This window comes from Petromyzon marinus, chromosome 2 (assembly GCF_048934315.1).
Source record: "Petromyzon marinus isolate PM22_M1 ecotype Great Lakes invasive population chromosome 2, UKy_Petmar_22M1.pri1.0, whole genome shotgun sequence".
NCBI lineage: Eukaryota > Metazoa > Chordata > Hyperoartia > Petromyzontiformes > Petromyzontidae > Petromyzon > Petromyzon marinus.
Window position 1 is genome coordinate 20,314,619 of NC_133668.1, and position 22,500 is coordinate 20,337,118.

Consider the following 22,500-nt stretch of genomic DNA (forward strand, 5'->3'; position numbering starts at 1 on the left):
AGAGAAAAAAATATATTATAGGATATTTTTCAGAAAATGGCTCTTTTTCACAGCACATTGATCAGCAACCTGCTTATTGTACTAAAATAAACACTCATGTTAATTCTGTATCACCAGATAAAAAAATAAATGTTCAGTTTACTGGCCTGTTCGTTTTCCTAGACTTGTGTGAACCAGCATATTTGTTTAAGCAACCATTTTTTAGAATGGTCACGACCTTCTGGGTCTCATCAGCAAAGTAGGACAGAGTTAACATAAGTCGAGAGAAGCCAGCAGGCTGATATCTTTATTTGGAGATACAAAGGGGGAGATCGATATGTTAATTTTACTACCCATAACGTTCCACAATAGCGCAGAAAAGTGTTGTTTATGCTTATTGTACGGTCTTGCACAGACCACTTGACAGACCTGCACTTTGATGTCTTAGGCATATGATGAGCTCAGCGTGACCCACCAATCGGATTGTTCAAGAGCTGGATTAGAGGCCAGCATGCATCTGCACATGGTGGTATTAAATTATATAGGTGTTTGGTGACATTTTAAAGCCTCTGACCCTCATCACAATGGGTAAGGTTGAGAACAAATATTGCCTCTGTACACAGTGAACTAAGTAGCAAGGAGTTTATTGATGCAATTTTGCTTCTGGAGGCAAAATAAAACAATTTGTTCCAATGACGGGAGACAGAGCATGCTCATTTGAAGGTCAGCAAATACAATCTCATACTCACGCACATAAAAACAGACTCTCATCCCAAGAAGCAAACAATATGCGTAAAATAAATGCTCACAAGACCAACTCTCATCACGAGGACACCGCTCGCCTTTGGCATCTGTCCAGCTAACTGTTGCTCTAAGGATCTATAAAGCTGTTCATAAATGCCACTGGTGGATTTTATTTGCTTAAGAGTTAAACAGCAAAACCAATGGAGATAATGCCGAGAATTTATCTTTGAATTATATTAACGAGTTTGTATCAAACTTCTGCCTGTGGCAGTCGGACAGATGGATGGATCATAAAGATGTGTCAAAACCACGGTGCCCGAGATCTTGAGTTTGAATTTGGGTTTCAGCCACCTGTGACTCAGCTGCGTTCTCAAGTGCAGTTAGTTGATTTCTATTCTATTTTGTATTCATAAATCGCCTTCCACCAAGGCGCTTAACAATGCTTGCTGATTACAGTACAAAATGGCAAGATAAGGGATGGGGATCGGGTAGTCACTGGGGAGACTAGGGTGGAGGGAGCGTGGTGGAGGCTGCGGCGGTGGAGGCATTAAGGGCGTTAGGTGGTGCTGGTAGGGGTAGCGGAAGAGGAGGTGAAAAGGCAAGAGAAAAGAGATAGGACCTGAGGGCAGTGCGAAAAGAGGAAAGCGAGGGTGAGAGTCGGATGTGGAGAGGGAGTTTGTCCCAGTGTAAGGGGGCAAGCAGAGAGAATGAGCGAAAGCGAGATTGGGCGCAGGGTGGAGGAACAGCAAGAAGATGAGAAGCTTGTGACCGGAGCGGGCATGATGGGACATATAAGAAAACAAGAGAAGACAGGTAAGAGGGGCCAGTTCATGCAAAGTTTTGAAAACGGAGGTGAGTAATTTAAATAGGCGGAGGTGATAGATAGAAGGAGAGGGAAGCAATGAGAGGAGAATGGGAGGTTAAAGACAGCGGTGTGTGCGACTGAGTTTAATTTGTTGTCGAGGGGCAAGGGCGTAGGCAGGGAGACCGATCAGGACGAGTGAAGAATAAGGGGAGTGCACAAAAAGCTTGACGGCGGTGATGATGATGATGAGGGGCCGAATTTTCCTGATATTGAAAAGATGGAAGCGGCATGTGCGAGCGGTGTTGGCCATGTGGGAAGCGAAGGAAAGAGAGGAATCAAAGGTGACGCCAAGAATTTGGACGGAAGCAATCGGAGTTGGACTGAGCAGAGGGAAAGATACGGATGGGGGATGAGGAGAGCGAGAGGCGGGAAAGTGGTCTGGTCACAAATTACTAAAAAATCTCATGAAAATTAATTTGTGCTTGCACAGATTCCAAGTCTAAAATCCCCTCAAAATTGTTTTTTTTTTATTCTGACACACCGTAAGACACGTGAGGCTATGCCCACCGAGTGTGGATCCGAGCTTACTGAAGTGACTTAATTCGAGGTTTTTGTGGAAGATATTTTCTGGGGCAGTTGCTTGACATGATGTCATGCCACAATGCTCACTGGCAAAATTCCAGATAATATTTTCTCATTGCGAGCAATGACACAAATGACAGAAATATTATACAATTGGAATATTTTTTTATATATTTCACTCAAAATCACAGCTCCTGTGCCCATGTACATACACTCACTGGCTTCCAATTGCATGCAGTGTGCGCATTGCTATTCCTCACCTAGAAGCATGACAAATACATATTACATAACTCTGAAAAAAAACTGGAGCCAAGTTACAACTGCTATGGATTAGAATACTTCTAATTTGTGCAATTGCTTGCACGCAAACACAAAGATCCAGATTTCACCTCAGATTAGCACGGTTGGCTAGGTACGTTGCAAAATAAGTTCAATAGACATGCAGTTTATTTAGTCTTGCAGACTGTCAGGGTAAGTGCTTTCCAAATTAAAATGTCTTACTGATGAAACAAGCACGGTTGGAAATTCCACATGGCCAAAATGCAGGCCAGTATGTCCTGAAAGGAAACTAGTGTCGATTTCTGACAAAGTGGTAGTCATTTTACCAACCCTGGAGAAAATATGGGCTGTGTTGATCTGCAACTACAACTTAAAACCTTCCATTTGTAAGACGAGCATTCTGCTACAGCCTCATTGAGCCAAGCATGCAGTCAAATGGTTCTCAGATATATCCATCTCAAACCTTCCCAGTGTTTTAAATACAACACATATATATAACGAGATCGTCAACAGTTTCTGGCTATTACCTTCGCCTAGAACAGCCATTGGCCAAAACGTTGTGTACTGTTATATTATTTGGTTAAAATCAATGTGAACAAGCTGCTGAAACCAAGTATATTTAATTTTCCCTCTACAATTAATATAGCCGCCACTTCCAGATTATTTTACTGATAAATGCGTCCAATTGTTTACGCATATATATTACACTAGCAGGTGTACCCGTTCTTCACAACGGAAAATAATCAGTTTATTCCTAGTTTAAAGTTTATTCAATGAACGAATAAAGATGATGATGTTGCATGGTTCTTTGCGTTACCCGAAAAACAACGCAGAGTTGACCATGCGTCGTTTCTTATGGGGAGTTAGATTTGTTACGGCAGGCCCTCTTGACTACTGCCGTGTTTGAGAATTGTAATGTATGGGGAGTTATGGGGAGTTATATTTCTCCCGGAAGGCCCCCTTTGGCTACTGGCATCATTGGTATACCATTATCCCTAAAGCAATGCTTCTTTGTAGACAATATTGCTAGTCTTTCCTGTAGGAGCTAGTATGAACAAATTGTCTTTGTCACTAACTCTAGAGCAAGCCACACAAAGATGACCATGAGAAAAGCATGAATGCCGTAAATCGATTCCAGCTACTTTGAATGACTGTCCCTGAGCTTTGGTAATAGTCATTGCCAAACAGGATTTAACCAGGAACTGCATACGCTTGAACTCAAAAGGGTAATCACTTGGAATAAGTGGTATGCGAGGTATGAATACGCATTGTCCTGCAGCACAGCCACTTAATATTGTCGACTCTATGACATAAGGTTTTAAGCTGCGCACTTGTAGCCTGGTTCCATTACAAAGAGTTGGAGCGTTGAGATTTCGCAGCAACATAATTGGGGTCCCGTGCTTGAGTTTTAGTCTGTGAGGGGGCAGGCCTGGTGGATTCAAGGAGTTAACAAACTCTACAGGGCAGTTAACAGCGTAGTCTTCTTTCAATGCAGTGTCTACTGACTCGTAGATCTTCTCCTCTCCTGGAATCTCACTTATTATAAAACACAATCAAATCGCAGATATCCGATTTTTGAAAGCTGTTCTGAGGGCTATTATGCCACCCATTTGTGCGGGAAACATGGCCTACGCGGAGGGCTGGGGAGGGATGACGTCAGCAGGCACATTGCGTAACGCTGCCGCATGCGGGTGACATCACAGATGTGACGTGAGCGCTCACTTTCCTTGCAAAATATATACATTATTGCGCTCCCCACCCCCCCTCCCCAAAATACAAAAATGTATTTTTAGACTTGTAGCATTGCGTACGGTCTGTACGCTACCCACATGCGAATTTAAAAGTTTGTAGCATGTTGGGAAGTATGCAAAACGATACAGGTAACTCCGGAAGGGAATGACGCGAGAGCTGAAAATTGTCGCGTTCCCTTAGAAATTCCAGACAGCGTAAGCTGTGAAAATTCCATGACGTCTGAGCTCAGCGTTGGAGAGTTTTTGCTGCTTCACACAAACAGATGTATTTTCTGCTTTATATTTAATAGAGAGCTGAAAATAGCCGCGTTGACTTAGAAAATCGAGACAGCTACGTACCGCACATTTGTGCAGGAGACACAGGCCTATGCGGAGGGGTTGGGGGGGGGGGATGCGGGACGTCAGCAGGCACACTGCGTAACGCTGCCGCATGTGTGTGACATCACAGTTGTGACGTCACCCGCTCACTTACCATGCAAAATATATCCATTATTGCGCCCCCCCCCCCACCAAAAAAATTACAAAAATCTATTTTTATAATTGTTGCATTGTGTACAGTTTGGAAACTACCCACATCCAAAATTTCAAGTTTGTTGCATGCATGTCAGGAAGTATGCTAAACATTTCGAACACACACACATTCACAAATTTCCCTTTCATATATATAAATAATGGTGATGTGTGATTTTAAGGTATGACATATAAGGTAAACCAGCGGTGCAATGTGAAACTACTCACTACAAATAGTGGTATGGCTTCTGCATATGCTTCAAACGCAAATAAAATATAAATATCACACGGCATTGCTCTCAATTCATTTGCACATAATGCAGAATATCTGTAACGGCGAGTCTCTGTTTACTACACAAACACGCCGAGCTTTTAGTTTCAATAAACCTGCCCCAAAATAGAGCTGGGCAAAATGCGTGCACTGTGACCAAGTGAACACAAGACAAATAAATGCCCTATGACCACACAAATTCTGGGGAAAAAACACACCCCCTGTGACCTCTCTGTCTTGGGGCAAACACGAGCCCCCATGAATGCATTGTCCTGGAGCAAATACATGTCATGTGACCACCTCTACCTTCAAGGCAAATGCATGCCCTATGACCTTGCAATCGTGTCTCAACACATTGCTAGAATCACTGCGTAAATACATGGAAGTGGAATACAAGATGTCGCCACCCCACCCATAGCAGCAAAGCAGGAAACAATGTAATAATTCAACTTAACTGCCAGCAGTAAACAATTTCATATTTGAATATACTTACATAAGAGAGAACAGTCGTCAAATGTCATGCTGTATTGAAAATCACAGAACTGTGAATGGAGAGGCATATTACATGGAAAGCATTTTTTTTACACAAAGACCCTAAATTCATATGGAACAGAATGCACACATACAAATACGCCCAATAAGCCCTATAGGATATAGCAGTCAGTGCTGTTAGCAAGCATCTATTTAGGGCCACACATCACAGTGGGGTCAGTGACCAGCAACATGCCCTTTTCTATCATCGTCTCGCTAGTGCTGAGATTCACACATTCGTCCTTGTTCTTGTTTAAGGCTGAACTAATAATGCAAGAGAGGCCGGGCAAGGTTTCAGATGCCACTTTCCACTGCGATGTGCCACATGGCCATAAATCAGAACTGGACCGCTGCGATTCTGATTGTAGCCCAGTGCAGAAACCATTATACCTGTTGAGATAAATACACATATAAGCAGGCAGCTCAATTCCAGTGAGTAATTGGGACTGTATACTAGACACAAGCATCTATGGATAACAAGACTCATTACCTACATAGGATATGGTGCATGACATGTAAATGTCATAATGTGACCATAAATACGATTAAACACATTGATGATTCATCCTTCAACAGGTGTTGGCAACTACAACATTTTGCAATTCATCTTGATGCCAACTTCAGTAGCATGTCTTTATTTGCAAAAGTGTATAAAGTACAGTTGGCGATGACATGTCCCAGCGGTAATGCATTTTTATTCACCGCTTGTTGCAGAGGCTCTCGGTTCGAATACAGCGGCCGCCCTGGTTATGACTGAAGCTACGCGTGCTGTCCGCTTCACAGCGGATATTAAAATTCCCGTAACGTGGGGCATCGGGCCCCATTTCCCTTTGTTCTTTCCTTTTCATGTGGTTCCACCGCACCAGAATGGGTGTCCGCGGATTTTTTGTATCCTGTTACTGGAACTTTTTAGCGTGGTATGTCGGCCCGAATATTGTTGGAATAAAAACCTTTTTTTTTTATTCCTGTGATGTCTTTCGCAAAAGTGGCCCATTGCGTCCCGCGTCATTGTCCAAATAAAAAAAATTACCTGCAAATTACTCAATGGACGTGAAACATATAGTTGATATTGTTTGACTTGCCTCACACTGGGATTTTTGCACACAGCGTTGTAATACGGTGTGGGGGGGGGGGGGGTTCTGGAAGATTTGCTGGTTTATCCCAGGATGTTTCTGTTGCGCGTCGTCGCTTAAAGATGTTTCTCTGTTCATATTTTGTTTGTTGCGGTTGCACCCGGCTCAAGAGCCGCATGGCTCACAGGGCTATACCTAATAAATTAAACTTGAAAACTTGAAAAAGTATCACCCACTTCCTGACAAACTACAATGTGTGGGCAATTATTAGACCAGCTTCTGACCGCCTTCCCACTCTAACAAGCGAGATGGACTGAACGGCCTCCTCTTGGTAGCAACCTTTCGGATGTCAGTGATACCTTTGACCCCATTTACAATCTGGAAAAGTCGACAGCGACTGACGTGACGTAAATACTAGCTACAGGAATGTGGAACCTCCACCTCTGGTTCAGGACAAATGTTGAAGATGAGCACATTTAGATGCTTTGGTTTAAAAAAAGTATGTCATTATGTAATCACTTGTGTAAGTTCTAGCATAGTGGCGGAGCTGGTGGACAATGCTGTGTACTACACTGGAGTGGTATGTTACGATGCACGAGACAAATATCTCCCATTCGCCTGAACAGACTTTTATGGCTGTTAGCAAGTAGTACCTATGAAGGCTGACATGGCACACAACGGGGAAGGTGGCTAGCACCACGCCTAGCCACCTTTGTCTCCCTACTGACAATGTTTACACACCACACCAGATACTCATTTGAAGCTGAGTCAACGTACGGGAGGCCCTGTTTCAGATAATCGCCGTAAGCGGAAATCTAACTCGGGGTCACTGGGTTTGTAGCACAGTGCGCTAATCACTGCACCACCACTCCCCACAAGCCACAGGCATCCTAGGTGTGCTAGCGTGAACTGTGGTTAACTGCATACTCTGTTTAAGTGCATACCATCAACCTGGCCCTGAAGCTATCCAGATAACTGCAGATGGCTCCACTTGCTTACTGTGGCTTGTGCACACATTTGTCATTACCAGAGCACAAAACCCATCAGGACAGCGAATTAAAAAGTATCAAGTGGGGCATCACCAAAACGTCAAAACAACAAATTCGAACTGGGACGTGTTAACGTGGTTGTAACACCAGTCACAATGCTGCTCGATTTGAACTCGTTCTTCGGTGACTTAAGCAATATTTTTTTTCAGTTTAAATCAATGAACGGAGCCAAACTTAATCGAGAGCACTCGTCCGCTAAAAAGAAGCGATCTGCACGTCACTGCTGCTCCTGGTCTTCATGGCGGGAAGCATTTCAATCACACGGACAAACCAACAAATTGGGTTAACACGTACCCGCACATGAACGCCTCCGGCAAAACAGTAGGTAGAGGCTAGGCATTCGACAATGCATCGAATTGTCAATTAAAATACATTTTTATGCTGGTGATACATGCAAACAAATTGTGTGCATGGAAAGTTATTTTTTTCGATTCATGTAAATCCTCTAGCCACTACAGATTCTACACATACCACAATGGCAATACAATTATTGATCACTTGAATGAATCGTGACAAGTGAAAAAAATCACGGGACGGGCCAATCATTACATGATTAGCATGCACCATACAAACTAAACTTAACACAGTTGTCCTTTAATAATAATGGTGGCAATATCACCTTGTCAAAAAAGATCCCCCCCCCCCCGTTTGAACAATTGGATGTTGGCAAAAACCTATTCAGGAGGATAATAGGTGGGGCATGCACAGACGCCTTTGTTTCACCGGTACTAGTGTTATATACACACCACCACCGCCACCACTGCCACCACCGTGATCATTTCCATACACTGCACCAAGTATCATTTGAAGCTGCATCAAATGTGAGGTGGCCCAGGCCAGATGCGGACAGTGAATTGTCACTGGTGCTGTGCACGGCCATAAATTAGCATTGTGGTATTTGCACCACTTACTTAGGGCTGTCAGAAGTAAAGATCAGTTTAACACATCGGCTTTCGTGACCAATATAATCCATAATACAGGGTTTTTTTGGGTTAGATCGCGTAAATATATAAATGTGGCTGTCGCCTGATGAAGCTGGTTGTAATTACTGGCGAAACATCGTACTCAGATTTTAAATGTTGTGGCTTCGCTCTCCAACACAACGGTGTGCTATACTAGTGACGAATTGGCATGTTCTGTTTACGTGACAACCCTTACTAGTTGGCTGTGTCGGGTGGTAGCAGGTTTAACGACACATTTAAATATTTACACGCTCTAACCCAAAAAAAAACGGTATTATAGAAGTGAAGATCACTGACAGATACGGCGGGATGCTTTACAACTTCATACAATGAAACAAGATGGGCTTTTAATCTAAACAAAGCAGGAATGGCCCCCTTTTGTACTTCACAGATGAAAGATGATTTTTTTCTTTCAGTTGAGTACAAGAAGGCCTACTGAATCATGTTATTTCCCACTGATCAAGAGTAATGGGAGAATTATACGCAGCAACATGTGCACATACGGACAACGTTGCTTTAAGGTTTAACCGACAACATGCATGTAGAACATACTGTAACTGACTACACCTGTAGCAAACAACAAAGGCTGCCTTTCTTTAATGTTGGGATTGGTCTCTGGTGATGAACGGCACTGGTAAAAACAGAGTAAATGTTTGATATCATTCACGCTGTGTATACCTTACTTGAAAATATATTCGAAACAAGGGTCATGTTTTAATTTTAAGTACTCAGCCAATTCAAGGAATCCTGTTGAGAATATCAAAAGCATCAGGAGATATACTACACTCCATCTTGGCCAGCTGCGTTCTTAACACTTTCCAACTAAGATTGAAATACATAAGTTACTTGTATTGCTCTCCTTACAATTTTGCATTCGTTGTGTCCATCAGCCTTTAGCATGGGGTCAATGTTACTCATAAAGATGATCTTACGTGAATGAAATGTGAGTCAAAATCCTGTTGTTATTTGGGACTCACCCGATAGAAAACCAGCCAAATTGATCAAAACCTTCCCAAAAAAATGGGGCTTAGAAAACCAGTGACAAGGGGACAACCCTTTGCTTGCCAAGGCAATAACATCACACACCACGCACACACTTTTCGGTGCATTTCTTTTACGATAAAAACAATATTTATTTCACCAGGTAAGGCCCACTGAGCTAAATAACTCATTTTCAGTAGCAACCTGGCCACAAATGATAGCTCAATAAAGTGGCTTATCAAGTGGAAATGTACAGCAGCAAATACTCTTCACGCATGTTTATAAGTGTGGAGAGAAAAACCGGTGGACCCGGAGAAAATCCACACAACCACAGGGAGAACATGCAAACTTCAAATATACAGACGTCAGGATCGGGATTGAGCCCATGACCTCCTGTATACCACGCGAGCGAGTTAACATCTCGCCACCATGCCACCATGGCAATGACTTTTCAAAGGGGGTCCTCCCACCGCTGCTCACCCGGCACACTCGCAGAGCACACGGTATGGCAAAACAAACCCCACCAGCGTCGCACGTGTTCGTCGAGGGTCAAGTCACGACCCAGCAATTTATTTTCCACGGCCACGTTCCAAATGAGTACCGCAACCCCAGCGCAAGGTGTGCATGTGTGCAGAGAGGGAGGGTAAAAAAAGCGCAGCGTCCAAGTCATCGCTCTTCAATTCCGACCGTTCCGCTCCTCGCAGACGTTGAACGTGATGGAATTAAGCATAGGACGCAAAGGGGGAAAATAATATTCACGGCGATTCGTAGCATGCATACGGGATGACTACACACTGAGCAACACCCTCGGTGCAGAGATTAGGCCAAGGACTCGATGGCCCATCCCATGAACATCACAGCAATGCAATCAGTCTTAGATTGCGTGTTTAGGGTGGGGTGTAAAGAAGCATTATTATTATGTCAATTGAAATTCATTCTTATGCTCACAATACATGCACCTAATTACGTGCATGAACTGGTGATATCTGATTTCGAAGCCTTGTATGTTATGTATGTAGAACTTCTTTCGCATCATACACAGCCAACCATGTTGTAAGAGTGAACTAAACATGAAAGAATTTGCCGCAACAAGAGGCTGCTATATTCAAAACAAAGTTTTAAAGAATCTACTCTTCAAATGAACTGCAACCCATTGAATCTTGGTTCACTGAAATACGAAGGAATACATCGTTACAGGCAATATGTTGCGGCAATAATGTGCACCTCTCTGGGTGTTGAGTGAAGGCCGTCTGGAACGCGTTATTGTGTTTGAATTAAGGTATATATTTTGGACTAAATAACCCCCTTTGTAAGGTTAAACAGGTCAACCGTAGTGTTAAAAGATGGGTGTTTCAGACATGAGTAAAGTTTGTATTTCTGTCCAGGTCAGGGAGCAGGAATTCAACAAAAAAACTGAAAAAAGGCTTCTGAGCACTGAATATGGGGGCATGCAGAGGATGAAGTTTGGAATAGAATGTCACAAAAACCATTGCAGATTTAATTATGAACCAGATGTTGCGATGAGTGGGGCATGAATACAGTACGGAGAGATAGATGTTTACTGAAACAGGCATCAAAGAGACATCATGAAGTTGGCAACCAAGGGAAAGATGAGACTGGGATAGCAGACCATGGAGTTTGGTTGTCCACTGTGCAAAAGTTGCAGGATCTAAGAAAAGGAAGGCATCCATGGTATGGTGTGTGTCCCTACCACGGCATATCCTATTAATGTGACGTTGAGTAGTGTCAAGCACAGTTTTGGCGATATGCTGTAAATCTGGACAGATGGCTGTGTTAAACACCTTCAGCCAGTCGAGATACTGGATGTGAATGTTGGTTTCCAACACCTTTGATTGACTGATGATCATGCATTGTGTAAGGTGGTATATTAACCCTTGGATATTCTACAGAGGTGACAGGGGTTTGATTGAGAGCTTATAAATATTTGACTTTTATTTCAGTAAACAAAAACCCACAAATAAGGTGAAATAACACTAAAAAAAACAGATACCTTCTGTACCGCATTCTCAGGGGCCACCACGCAGCCCACGTTCCCGTACGGTGTTCAAGATCAACAAAGGTACGAGTGAGGGCTCCCGATTAACAGGTTCAAGAGAAAGACACGAACCAGTGGATTTGATAACATCGACCCCAGGATAAAAGGGGGCTCAGGGGGCCCATTCACGGGACTGCATGGGGGCGCACGCTAGGAGCGTCGCTTTAACTCGACCCCCCCCCCCCCCCCCCGTTCGCAACTCACTCAAAGTCGGTGCGCTCCTTCAGCGAGTTGACGGGCTGGAACACGATGGCTCGGCGCTGCATTCCCAGTAGACACACCGAGTCGTCAGAGTTGGCAAACACTCGACCTGCACACGCAAAGGCACGCGCGTGCGCACACAGAGAGCACCTGTTCAGGGCGGCATGGCACACGATGGGGGAGGTGCAATCGGCACCTTGCACGCCACGCCGCCCCAGCGAATGCGTTCACGCAATGCGTTCACATAAGGGTATGTTGACCTACGCGAGGCGCAGAGCAGGTTTGATTCCAATCAACACAAATCGCATATAGTGGCTGGGATGATCTTGCAAAGTGCGCGAGCCGTTGAACCACGATCACCCATCACACACGTACACAATACATAGACCAGAGGCGCAGTGCTGTGCCATGAGTCTGACAATCAGCGTTCAATAGACGACCACGGCTAAGATCCGTGCAGAGTTGTATCTTAATTGGTCCTGAACCCCTGCTTCACATCAACCAGGTACTGACGACCGTGGGGAAGTATGGTCAAACAACCCCCCATGCATGACTATGCATAGGCGAGACTTTTATCCAGCAGGGGGTTGACAATGGGCTGCGAATAATTATGACATTATACACACGTACGAGCAAAACACACGGGCAGACGCACCCGGTTATGTTAACTATATACGCACACGTGTGTACACGCACACGAGTGTACAAGCCGACACACGCGCATGGGCGTATGACAACATTCGCACAAACACTGTCATTATGCTCTGCAACTTATATTAAATTTACCCTATAGACAAAGATCCCCCATATAGACTTTAACAGACGGTTAGGGCAAGTGCTGTTAGCGAGCACCTATGAAGGCCGGCACAGCACACGAGGGGGTGGGTGGCCAACACCAAGCACCGGGTGCTCATTTGAGGCCGAGTTGACTTATACGTTATGCACACACACACACTGAGTACATCAACAAAGGGCACATCCCTGCAACTACAAACACATGTGGGCGTAGGCAGGAATGCCCACATGCTGGTAAAATCACCCAGCTGCACGGTTATACTGGTAGGAACCTCCTGGTTACACCACCAGCCCACAGGGGATTATTGTGTCCGTCCGTCCTGCATCCAAAAATGGGAGGGGAGGGGCTGGGTGGAGAGGGGAGGGTGGGGAGGGGCTGGGTGGGGAGGGTGGGGCTGGGTGGGGAGGGGAGGGTGGGGGGCTGGGTGGGGCTGGGTGGGGAGGGTGGGGCTGGGTGGAGGGTGGGAGGGGTGGGGAGGGGCTGGGTGGGGAGGGGAGGGTGGGGAGGGGCTGGGTGGGGAGGGTGGGGAGGGGCTGGGTGGGGAGGGTGGGGAGGGGCTGGGTGGGGAGGGTGGGGCTGAGTGGAGGGTGGGAGGGGTGGGGCTGGGTGGGGAGGGGCTGGTCACCCCGTGGTGCCCTTATAAAACTCAACGTTTAACCTACTCACGCCGGCTTGTGCCCGACCTCACAGTCGGGCATATTTGCGGAATACACCACACCGCCGTTGACCCTGGCCATTGACCGAGCAACCCAACGTTCCTACCAGCTCCCTCCGCAGGAATGTGTTGTTTCCTTGCATCTTTGACACTTTATTTTCTCAAAAAAAATCCACATTCCTAGGGTGAGGGCCAGTGTTTTCCAAAGGGCGATCACTGTTGACTTTTCACGGGGTACTTTTTTTGCTTTATCAACTTCAGAAGGACGACGGTTAGAGTTGACCTCCACAAGGAATTTAAACTTGCAGCCTTCCGATTACAAGTCAAGCACCACACGGGCAGGATTACGCACGTGTATATCCAGCATGCATTTAATGATGTAACGAATACCGCAATACCTATATAAACAAAGTAGATGCGTTCCTGGAGCTTCGTTAGAACATTTAAACTTCGTCTGTTGCATTACTTATAGCATTAGTACTATGATGATGCGTTCCCAGCCTTCGTAACTAACCATTTCATACTATGAACACTTCATATCATACCAATCATATTGTAAACAAATGCAATGTAAATTAAGAAATATAAATTTTATACTGTATAGTACTGAAATGAAACAAAACTGACATGATTAAAATAAAACAGTGCACTCTACTGTCAAATATATTTACACCACCAGTGGAGTCTTCAGGTTGCATTGCCCACCAGACACTACAGCTCCATAAAGTACTGCTCTGCTACACGCCGACTGGCCAAGACAAATGTAAACAAACAGTCTTACGGCCCATCGTGATGCACAGCACTCAAAAAACGTAGCTTATTATCATTTGATTCTTTATTTATGAAGGACTGTAGATGGGCAATCGTTAATTTCTGTTTGTGTCATTTTTTTTTACCGTGAAAATAATGGTCACAACATCCGAAGTTCCTTACACTGAAACTCCGCACCTCAAATATTCGAATATCGAGGTTATTACTGTCATCAATTTAAATAGATTCTTAAGCTCATGATGCATTCATAAAATGCGCGAGTAACAATACATTATTTACGAGCTGTGCAAATTATACGGAATTATATGCTGAAAAAAAAAACCGAGGCTAACATTAAATATCGATTTAAAGCTTTGTGTGACTGCAAGGATTCATCTTCTTTGGTTCTTTCGGTAAAGTCACGTAGAATGAGAACAATAGAAAAAATAAGATAATAAAATTCTCACGACGTTTCAGGCAACAACACACAGAGCTGTCGGCCCGACAGTTCTGTTCCTTCACCTGAAGAAGGCTACTTGTGTCGTGGCCGAAACGTCGTGAGAATGTTATCGTCTTAGTTTGTTTTATTCTCATTCTACGTGACTTTACCGAAAGGACCAAGAAGATAGGCTAACATTGCAAACAAAACCTGCCGAACAAACAACACAGACACACTGACAAACAATGCAGATGAGATTGTAAAATTAGACAAAAAGATTAGTTTACAACAAAAAAAACCCTACCCTCAATCACAACATAATGTATTGTACAAGACTGTACAAGCATGACAAGCATGATTCAATTAAGGGTACACGCGTTATAATTAAGTGGGAGGTGGGGGGGGCACTCCGATAGGGACGGGGCCGAGCGAGGTACGAGGTCGGGGTACTTGCTCGGGGACTAGGGGGACGACCAGAGGTGGACGACATCGGGGGCCCGACTGTTCGAGATCACCAAAGTGGAAACCTTGGGGGGTTTTACCGTTCAAGGCTCAACTTGGTGAAAACCACGAGGGCCGGTGATAGCCGTAGCAATTACGAGTGTGGCGGTCGTTACACTCGGACTCTATATACGTTCGGAGAAAATAAAGCTCTCCTCTGAAAATGGATGTCACCAAGGAACTTCTTTACACATGTAATCGTCAGGGTAAGGGGGTCTCTCTCTCTCTCCCCCGTCTATGCACGTGTAAGATACGGACGGCATGTTCGCATGCCACGCGCGCGTCTGCTTGCTGTGTGCAGGCGTGTGCGCGTTCACATAAACAAACTCAAAACGATGCACCGCCGCTCCAGTCAACCCGCGTCTGTTGACGGTGAAAATAAGCAGCATATGCACACGAAAATATGATCACAAAATTCCATTCACACCGTGTATACATTTTTTTTTTACGCGCGAAAGCTAAGCGGACATTTAATGAATTTAAAAAATGAAAACATGGAAATGTCAAACAGATTTTTGATTGCTACGGCAAAGAACAAGTATAAAGCAATGTTTTCTGAGTAACATGGCACGGTAATCAAAGCTACAGCGAGCGCTCGAGTTGAGCATTCCGGGCGAAACATTAAGTAAATAACCTTCCATTCTAAATTAAGCATGACAATAAAATATATATATTCCAGGTGGCCTTCCAGACCTGTTTATCAAAGAGATTTTGTTTAAAAGTGAAAACTCCGGATCAGTTTTGCCCTCAATGGGCTCATCAGCAATCAGTTGAGCCGAACAACTATTGCTGGTTTTCCAGAATTTGCTAAAACCTTGTCTGGTAAAAAAAAAAAAGTATTTCCACGTTTCTGGAATACTGTACCCTTGCCACTCATCTAGAGCTTGGTTCTCTCCCTTCACTCCCCCTCTTTATGTCCCTGTTAGAACAAAACACAGCGCATACTTGCACCTGTACAAACTTTATTCTGGCGCCAATTGCTCCCACATGATTGCACTGGGTTTTTTTTACACAATTTGTATGTGTTTATGTCACTTAGATTAAAATATAGAACTTAACTTGCGCATGTAACTACATTTCTCTTTCTACCTCTTGCTGTCATTCTATACTTGGGGGGGGGGGGTTTATTAGTCTGTGCTTTGTTTACGACCATTGACTACCTCGTTTTGTTAGTTGTGCAATATTAAGAAGGACTCGTTGTGTGCAATGTTTATGTGTTTTGTCGGTGCTGCTATGCTCATGCACCACGGATCTTCCTTGTAAAATATCCGGGCAACTAGCTAAACAGGATCATCCGTGTAACAAATGAAATAAACCCAATCTCAAGAGATGATTTATTTGCTTTGTTGCAAGTAATCAGATTTGCAAAGGCAAGTATAGATAATCGTTGTGATTTCTTCCATTTCAATGTATAATCAGATGCTCATTACTTACCAAGGAAGAGTTGATTACTTTCCATGGGTACTTCGCTGTTTTAAAACTCATGATTCATTTCCACAGAGTGGATAAATGCAAGGACATCCACAGTCGATGGCATTACAGATCACCCAACAAAGCCCTACACAGCACGAGTACCATTTTGTGGAATGTCAGAGTTGCAACCATCATTGAAATGTGGGGGCAGGTGAAATAACCCAGCAGTTGCATGTGGCAGGGGTTCGCATCACGATTGGAATCCAACAGGCCACCGTGGTTAATACTGCAGAAGTGGTTAATACTGCAGAAGTATTAACCACACAATACATGTCTGCATCACAGCGGGTGTTAACGATCCCAGGTTGCCATTTCAAGAACAGTAGGCCATTGAATGCTGGCATCACTCAACATTTGCCAAATTAAAAAAAGCCTTGTAAAATACTTAATTGAGAAACACAAACCAATAGCCAACTCCGACTGCAAATCAACTTGGCAGGATCCTCCAAAAAAGGGTATTGACGCTCAGTGGGGCTTTTCTGGGTAAGCAATAATAATGACTTCGGGCTCCAATAGAATTCCATTATGCCCCACTGAGCATGCTTCAAATTTAACCTTTAAATCATGTAATGCTTGAAAATACCAAATAAAAAAGTTTTGCAAGACTTTGAAAACCTAGAGTAATACTTAATTATAATCAGAGACCAATTACTTTTAAAAAGTAACCTTTCCAACACTGAGTGTAATACACCACAAAGAGTGAATAAACACGCTATGTAAATTACTCTTTGGTTTTTTCGGTAAAGTCATGTATAAATAAGAAATAATAAAATAACATAATAGCGTACGACGTTTCGGTTGCAACACAAGCAGCCGTCATCAGGTACAGAAGAGCTAAATTTACGAGAGAGGGGAAACACATAACCTCAGATGTATATACAGACACCCAAGTAGGGGGAACTAACACAGATACAACAGGGGACACAGAGAGAGAAGCATACCAAACAGACAGGGTTTAGCAAAATTTGGAAACCATATAAAACAACACAGACGGTCGGTCAAAACACAATTAACGCATAGTCCAGTTGATCACGCTATTTCAAAGATTGCTAAATTGCAAGTTAAGTATGAAACTCAAAATACAGACCGCACACACACACACAGACATCCAAGTAGAGCGAACCAGCACAGAGACAAGCACACAGTGAAGTCGCCTTAAATAGGCAGAGAAGGTAAGGCTGAGAGACAATGGGACAAAATTAGCATGAGGTATGCATGGAACAAAGTGGGCGAGCGGCAGCACACAATGGGACAAATCAGCATGAGGTATGCATGGAGCAAAGTGGGGTGCGGCAGCACCCACTCGGAAACAACAAGGCCCACACACAGGCAGAGACAGCACAGAGACACAAATCCAAGCCAAGACACAAAGGCAGATACACAAGCAGAGACAACACAAGCTTTCGTGGGGAGCGATAGTGTAGCGGTTAGCGCGCTGCACTATGAACCTGGCGACCCGGGTTCGATTCCCGCTGACGGCCAACACCAGTGACTATTATCTAAACCGGTCCCGGGCCTCCCCTAGGTCGACTCAGTGTGTAAACATCGCCACTAGGGAGACAAAGGCGGTCGGGCGTGGTGCTGGCCACCCACCCCCTCGTGTACCGTTCCGGCCTTCATAGGTGCTCGCTAACTGCACTTGCACCTACAGTTTGTTAAGGCTATATGGGGGATCTTTGTCTATTATCTTTGGTCTGTATTTTGAGTTTCATACTTAACTTGCAATTTAGCAATCTTTGAAATAGCGTGATCAACCGGACTATGCGTTAATTGTGTTTTGACCGACCGTCTGTGTTGCTTTATATGGTTTACAAGTTTTGCTAAACCCTGTTTGTTTGGTATGCTTCTCTCTGTGTCCCCTGTTGTATCTGTGTTAGTTCCCCCTACTTGGGTGTCTGTATATACATCTGGGGTTATGTGTTTCCCCTCTCTCGTAAATTTAGCTCTTCTGTACCTGATGATGGCTGCTTGTGTTGCAACCGAAACGTCGTACGCTATTATGTTATCATATCATTTCTTATTTATACGTGACTTTACCGAAAAAAAAACAAAGAGTAATTCCTGCAGTCACGAAAGCTTCAAATCACGCTATGCAAAGCCCATTCCATTGCAGTGTTTATCACATGAAATATTGGCCCCCGTACTTACATCAAGCCATCTCCTTCACCGCCTCGATTATATAACGCCTAAAAGCTAACATGTGTCCTGCACAGCTCTCAACAAATTGTAACTCGGTTGACAAAACCAGCCGGTGATCTGCTCGTGTAGAGTTCCCTCTTGGACCAGCACACCATTGGCAGCAGCATACTGCAGGGGTTTTTTTTTTTAAACAATTTCACTTGCCAAACATCAACATAGAAACAAAAACAATACGCTTGTACATCGCGCCGTGTTTGCGAGGTTGGCATCTGCCTTCAGCGTTCATTGAATGGACAAATTTAGTCTCCCTTCTTTTTTTTAATTATGTATTTATTATTGTTAAACTTCGTTCACACCGTACGTTAACCAAACGCGCTAATCAGAGGCACGCAGGAAGGACGACAAACAAAACACAAGGAGGAGTTTGCAATCTGCGGCGAGCCAAAAGCCGCTGCAAGGATTACAGGAGTTCGCGTGATGGTTTATGCTCCTTGACCAAATCGGCAAGGTATTGTGGTTCATTTAAACTATTGAGCGGAGGGGAAGGGGGGAAGACGGGGATGAGAAGGGGGATTTGTTGGGAGTCTGCGTGAGGGGCAGAGCGAGTGCCCATCTGTTGTTTCTCTGGTTACTTGTGTTACAGCGTATTGGCCCGGTGAGTGAAGGGTTGATTCGTGGAATTTCCAGGTGTGTGGGATTGTATCTTGGGTAGTGATGCTAACGATTTTGAGGATTATGTTTTGCTGCAAATTTAGTCCTTGTGGTTTCAGGCATATTTCTGTGGTGGGTGAGAGTGAGGTAGTATTGCTTCGGTTGAAATATTTTATTATTTGTATTATTCACGAATTAAATTCCTGAATGTCTAGACAGGACCAGTGTGTTTTGGTCAAACGTCTCTCTCTTCTGCACAGTGGGATATGATCCATGTAAACATGAAATTGTATGAAGTGGAGCGGTGGATACGTTCTTCTCCAAACGTCATTTCAGTGTGTGTTCTTCGTAGCGAGGATGGGGGAATTGTATTTCGGAAAGTTTTTTTCTGTGTTTGGTCTAAGAGGCTTATTCCATCTAACCAGGATTTTCAAATCTTATGCAATAGCTGTGCAGCTATTACATTGAGAGATGTTGCGTGTGGTTTGATGTTTTTCTCACACCTGTTCAGCACGCTCCTGATATGAAGGCATTTGTCGAAGTGTTGATGGGAGATATTGTATAGGTCTAATAGGTTTTGAAATGTCTTCATAACTCCATGTGTGTGAATGAGGTCTCCTATTTTCTGTCTTCATGCGTTGGGATCAGGGAGAGTACGATTAGCTTTTGGAGATTTCTCCACATCCAGATTGTACCGTATATGGTCCAGAGGGTATTGGTCGCGAAAGCATACGTGTTAAACTGGTCCAGAGGGGTTTCAGTCCGTGGTGTTTATATTTGCGATGGAGAATACTACTTCCTGCTCGGCTCCATGAGGATACATAGGCTTCCTCCCAATTTTACCATGTGCTCTTGAGTTCTTATAATAGCTAACCATGGATCGTGTGGAACTCCCATTGCAAAGTAAAATTGCTAAAAGTCTGGTGGTGATAGCCCCACCTCTGGCTTTCGCTTAAGTGAGTGTTTCTTTGTCTGTCATTTTGTGGCCCCAATGGAATGAAGATATGCCAGAGTGTAGTTGGGCAAAGGAGTGTTTAGATGTTCGTGTAAGGTCGCATAATGTAGTTTTACCAGACTTTGGTTTTCTTTTTAGAACATGTACATGTTTTCTTCATTTAATGTTGTTAACCACTGGTGGCAAGTGATGGTATTTGAACAATATGCTAGTTATGGTCCATAGCAGATAGGTATCCATTAACTGTTTTTTTTCCCCCCAGATGCAAATCTGAGAATGAGACATGTCATAACAAAAGGTTTCCTCAAACTATTCAGAGATGTGAAGCCCAGACTATAGCACATACACATGTGAAGCATCGCCTCTCTGTACAGCCGTGCACCTGTCTGTTTTCTTGATGAGTTCTCGCCATATACAGTGCGTGGGGTGGTGGTATTCACTCCTATATAGCGCCAATGACCCACGAATGTGTCATGAGTAAATGTTAATAAATAATCATGCATTTCCCTTACCTTGGAAAACCCCACTCGGTGAAGACTCTTTTTCAGGAGGCTTCAACAATTGAATGTTTTGGGCAATTCCATTAATGAATGATTGGCATGTTAGAAGATTACCCAGATAAACCCCATACATAAGAAGGGAGCATTCAAATCTGCACAATCACAGTTTCAAGAATCCATTGCTATATTCCAACCTTCTGCCTAGTCCACAGCAAAACTCTACCACAATTCCTGATATTCCTGGGAAATCTCCCAGCCAAGTCTGTCTCTGCTTAGCATCTGAGATCTGATATCAAGTACATTCAGAGCCATTTGGTCATCAGCAAACGATCAAGGAATGCTAGACAAATGTAGAAATCTGTCATGAGCAGGACTTCACTGAAAAATACATCAGAATTTAGACTATATTGAGTTTTTTTATATATTGAAAACCAATGCTACAATTTCTGAATAGGTGGTGCTGTGGTCAGAATGTTTAACAATTGGAAGGTTGTGACTTCCAATCCTTCAAGGGGGTCAAACTCAGCAGCATTATCCCTAAGGGCTCAATAAAACGATAACCACTTTGTAGGAAGCAGACCATGGAGATGCCAGGAAATGAGAATGTGGAATGTCTACAACTGGCTTAAGGCCAAGAGATGTTGACTTGATGTTTTTGCTCATCATCATTACTCTTTAGTGAAATGAGCACCTCGTGGAGAGATTACACCTTTCGATGGTCAACAGAATACTGCCATAGCAATGTGGAATTTTCACAATTAGCTCAAGACCACCAATGGAGATGAGCACCACCAACAGTTCTATGAGTATCAGGACACTCTGGTTTGATCATACAACAACCACGTTTTTATTCGTGTTTGAAGTGTAGAAAACACTGTTACTACCCTAAAAAATGTGACTCGCACACTGCATCCCGTCACATCAGAAACACGCATAAGATCCACCCACCAGACCACACTGCAGCTGATCAATAGAGAATAAGAATTCCATTGCAGAAACAGCAAGCTCCCATGTTTTTAACCAGGTCTGCATTTATAATGAGACGTTACATTCTAATGATTATTACGGCTAGGTCTCTGATGTAAAGGAACATTTTATTAGCCGACATTTAGAGGAGAATATGCAGCATACAGACGAACATTTGTGCTTTGATACTGTAAAAATCTGGCTTTCTGGTCGCAATCACGATCGAGCTTGAGGCAGCTTTCATTTCTCCCCAAACCTTGCGTTTGGGAGTGCGAGTAAAATGGCCATCACTGAAATTGGCATCGGAGATTCCGAGAATGATGTGAGGAGTTTGCTCCTTTGCTCCATCCGCAATAATATGCACATTTTATACGTATGTATGTTGAACGTCTATCGCATCATACATGGCCAGCTATGCTAATCGGAGGTGCGGGGGAAGGACAACAAACTAAATACAAAAACCGAATTATAAAGAAATTAGTTTTCAATCTAGATTTAAAAGTGCATAGCTCCAGTGGCTTCCTAATATTTTTTTTACAAAGGCAGCTTCAAAAGTCACAGCGTATGTGAATTACTTAATCTATGGGAAAAAATCTACCTGAATTGGCCCAAATTTTCCAGATCTAGATAGCCAGCGAGGTTTCAGCTTGGTTAGCACTTATAAGAGAGACTACCCTGTGTAGTCAGGTGGGCTATAAAGGCGGTGAGGCAATGGCAGTACAGCGATGGTTACCTGAAACCATGTGTATAGTGTTTTGAGTGCTGTCCCTTTGTAAGCATTGGTTTTCTCTGGGTTATTACAATCCAATTTACATAGCACCAATCGGCTTCAAGACAATATCCTAATGTAACATTATTGGCTATCATTTACCCACATGTTGTTTCTGCACCATTTGTAACT

At 43.7% G+C, this 22,500-nt stretch overlaps 1 protein-coding gene across 1 annotated transcript in view; it reads right to left on the reverse strand.

The window, feature by feature from the left end:
* LOC116945286 (ATP-dependent 6-phosphofructokinase, platelet type-like) overlaps positions 1 to 22,500 on the reverse strand; it is an 80,296-nt gene that overhangs the window by 5,731 nt on the left and 52,065 nt on the right. The window contains exon 21 of the mRNA XM_032959689.2: positions 11,778 to 11,883. Coding sequence (XP_032815580.1) covers positions 11,778 to 11,883 — 106 coding nt within the window. The remainder of the gene's footprint in view (positions 1 to 11,777; positions 11,884 to 22,500) is intronic.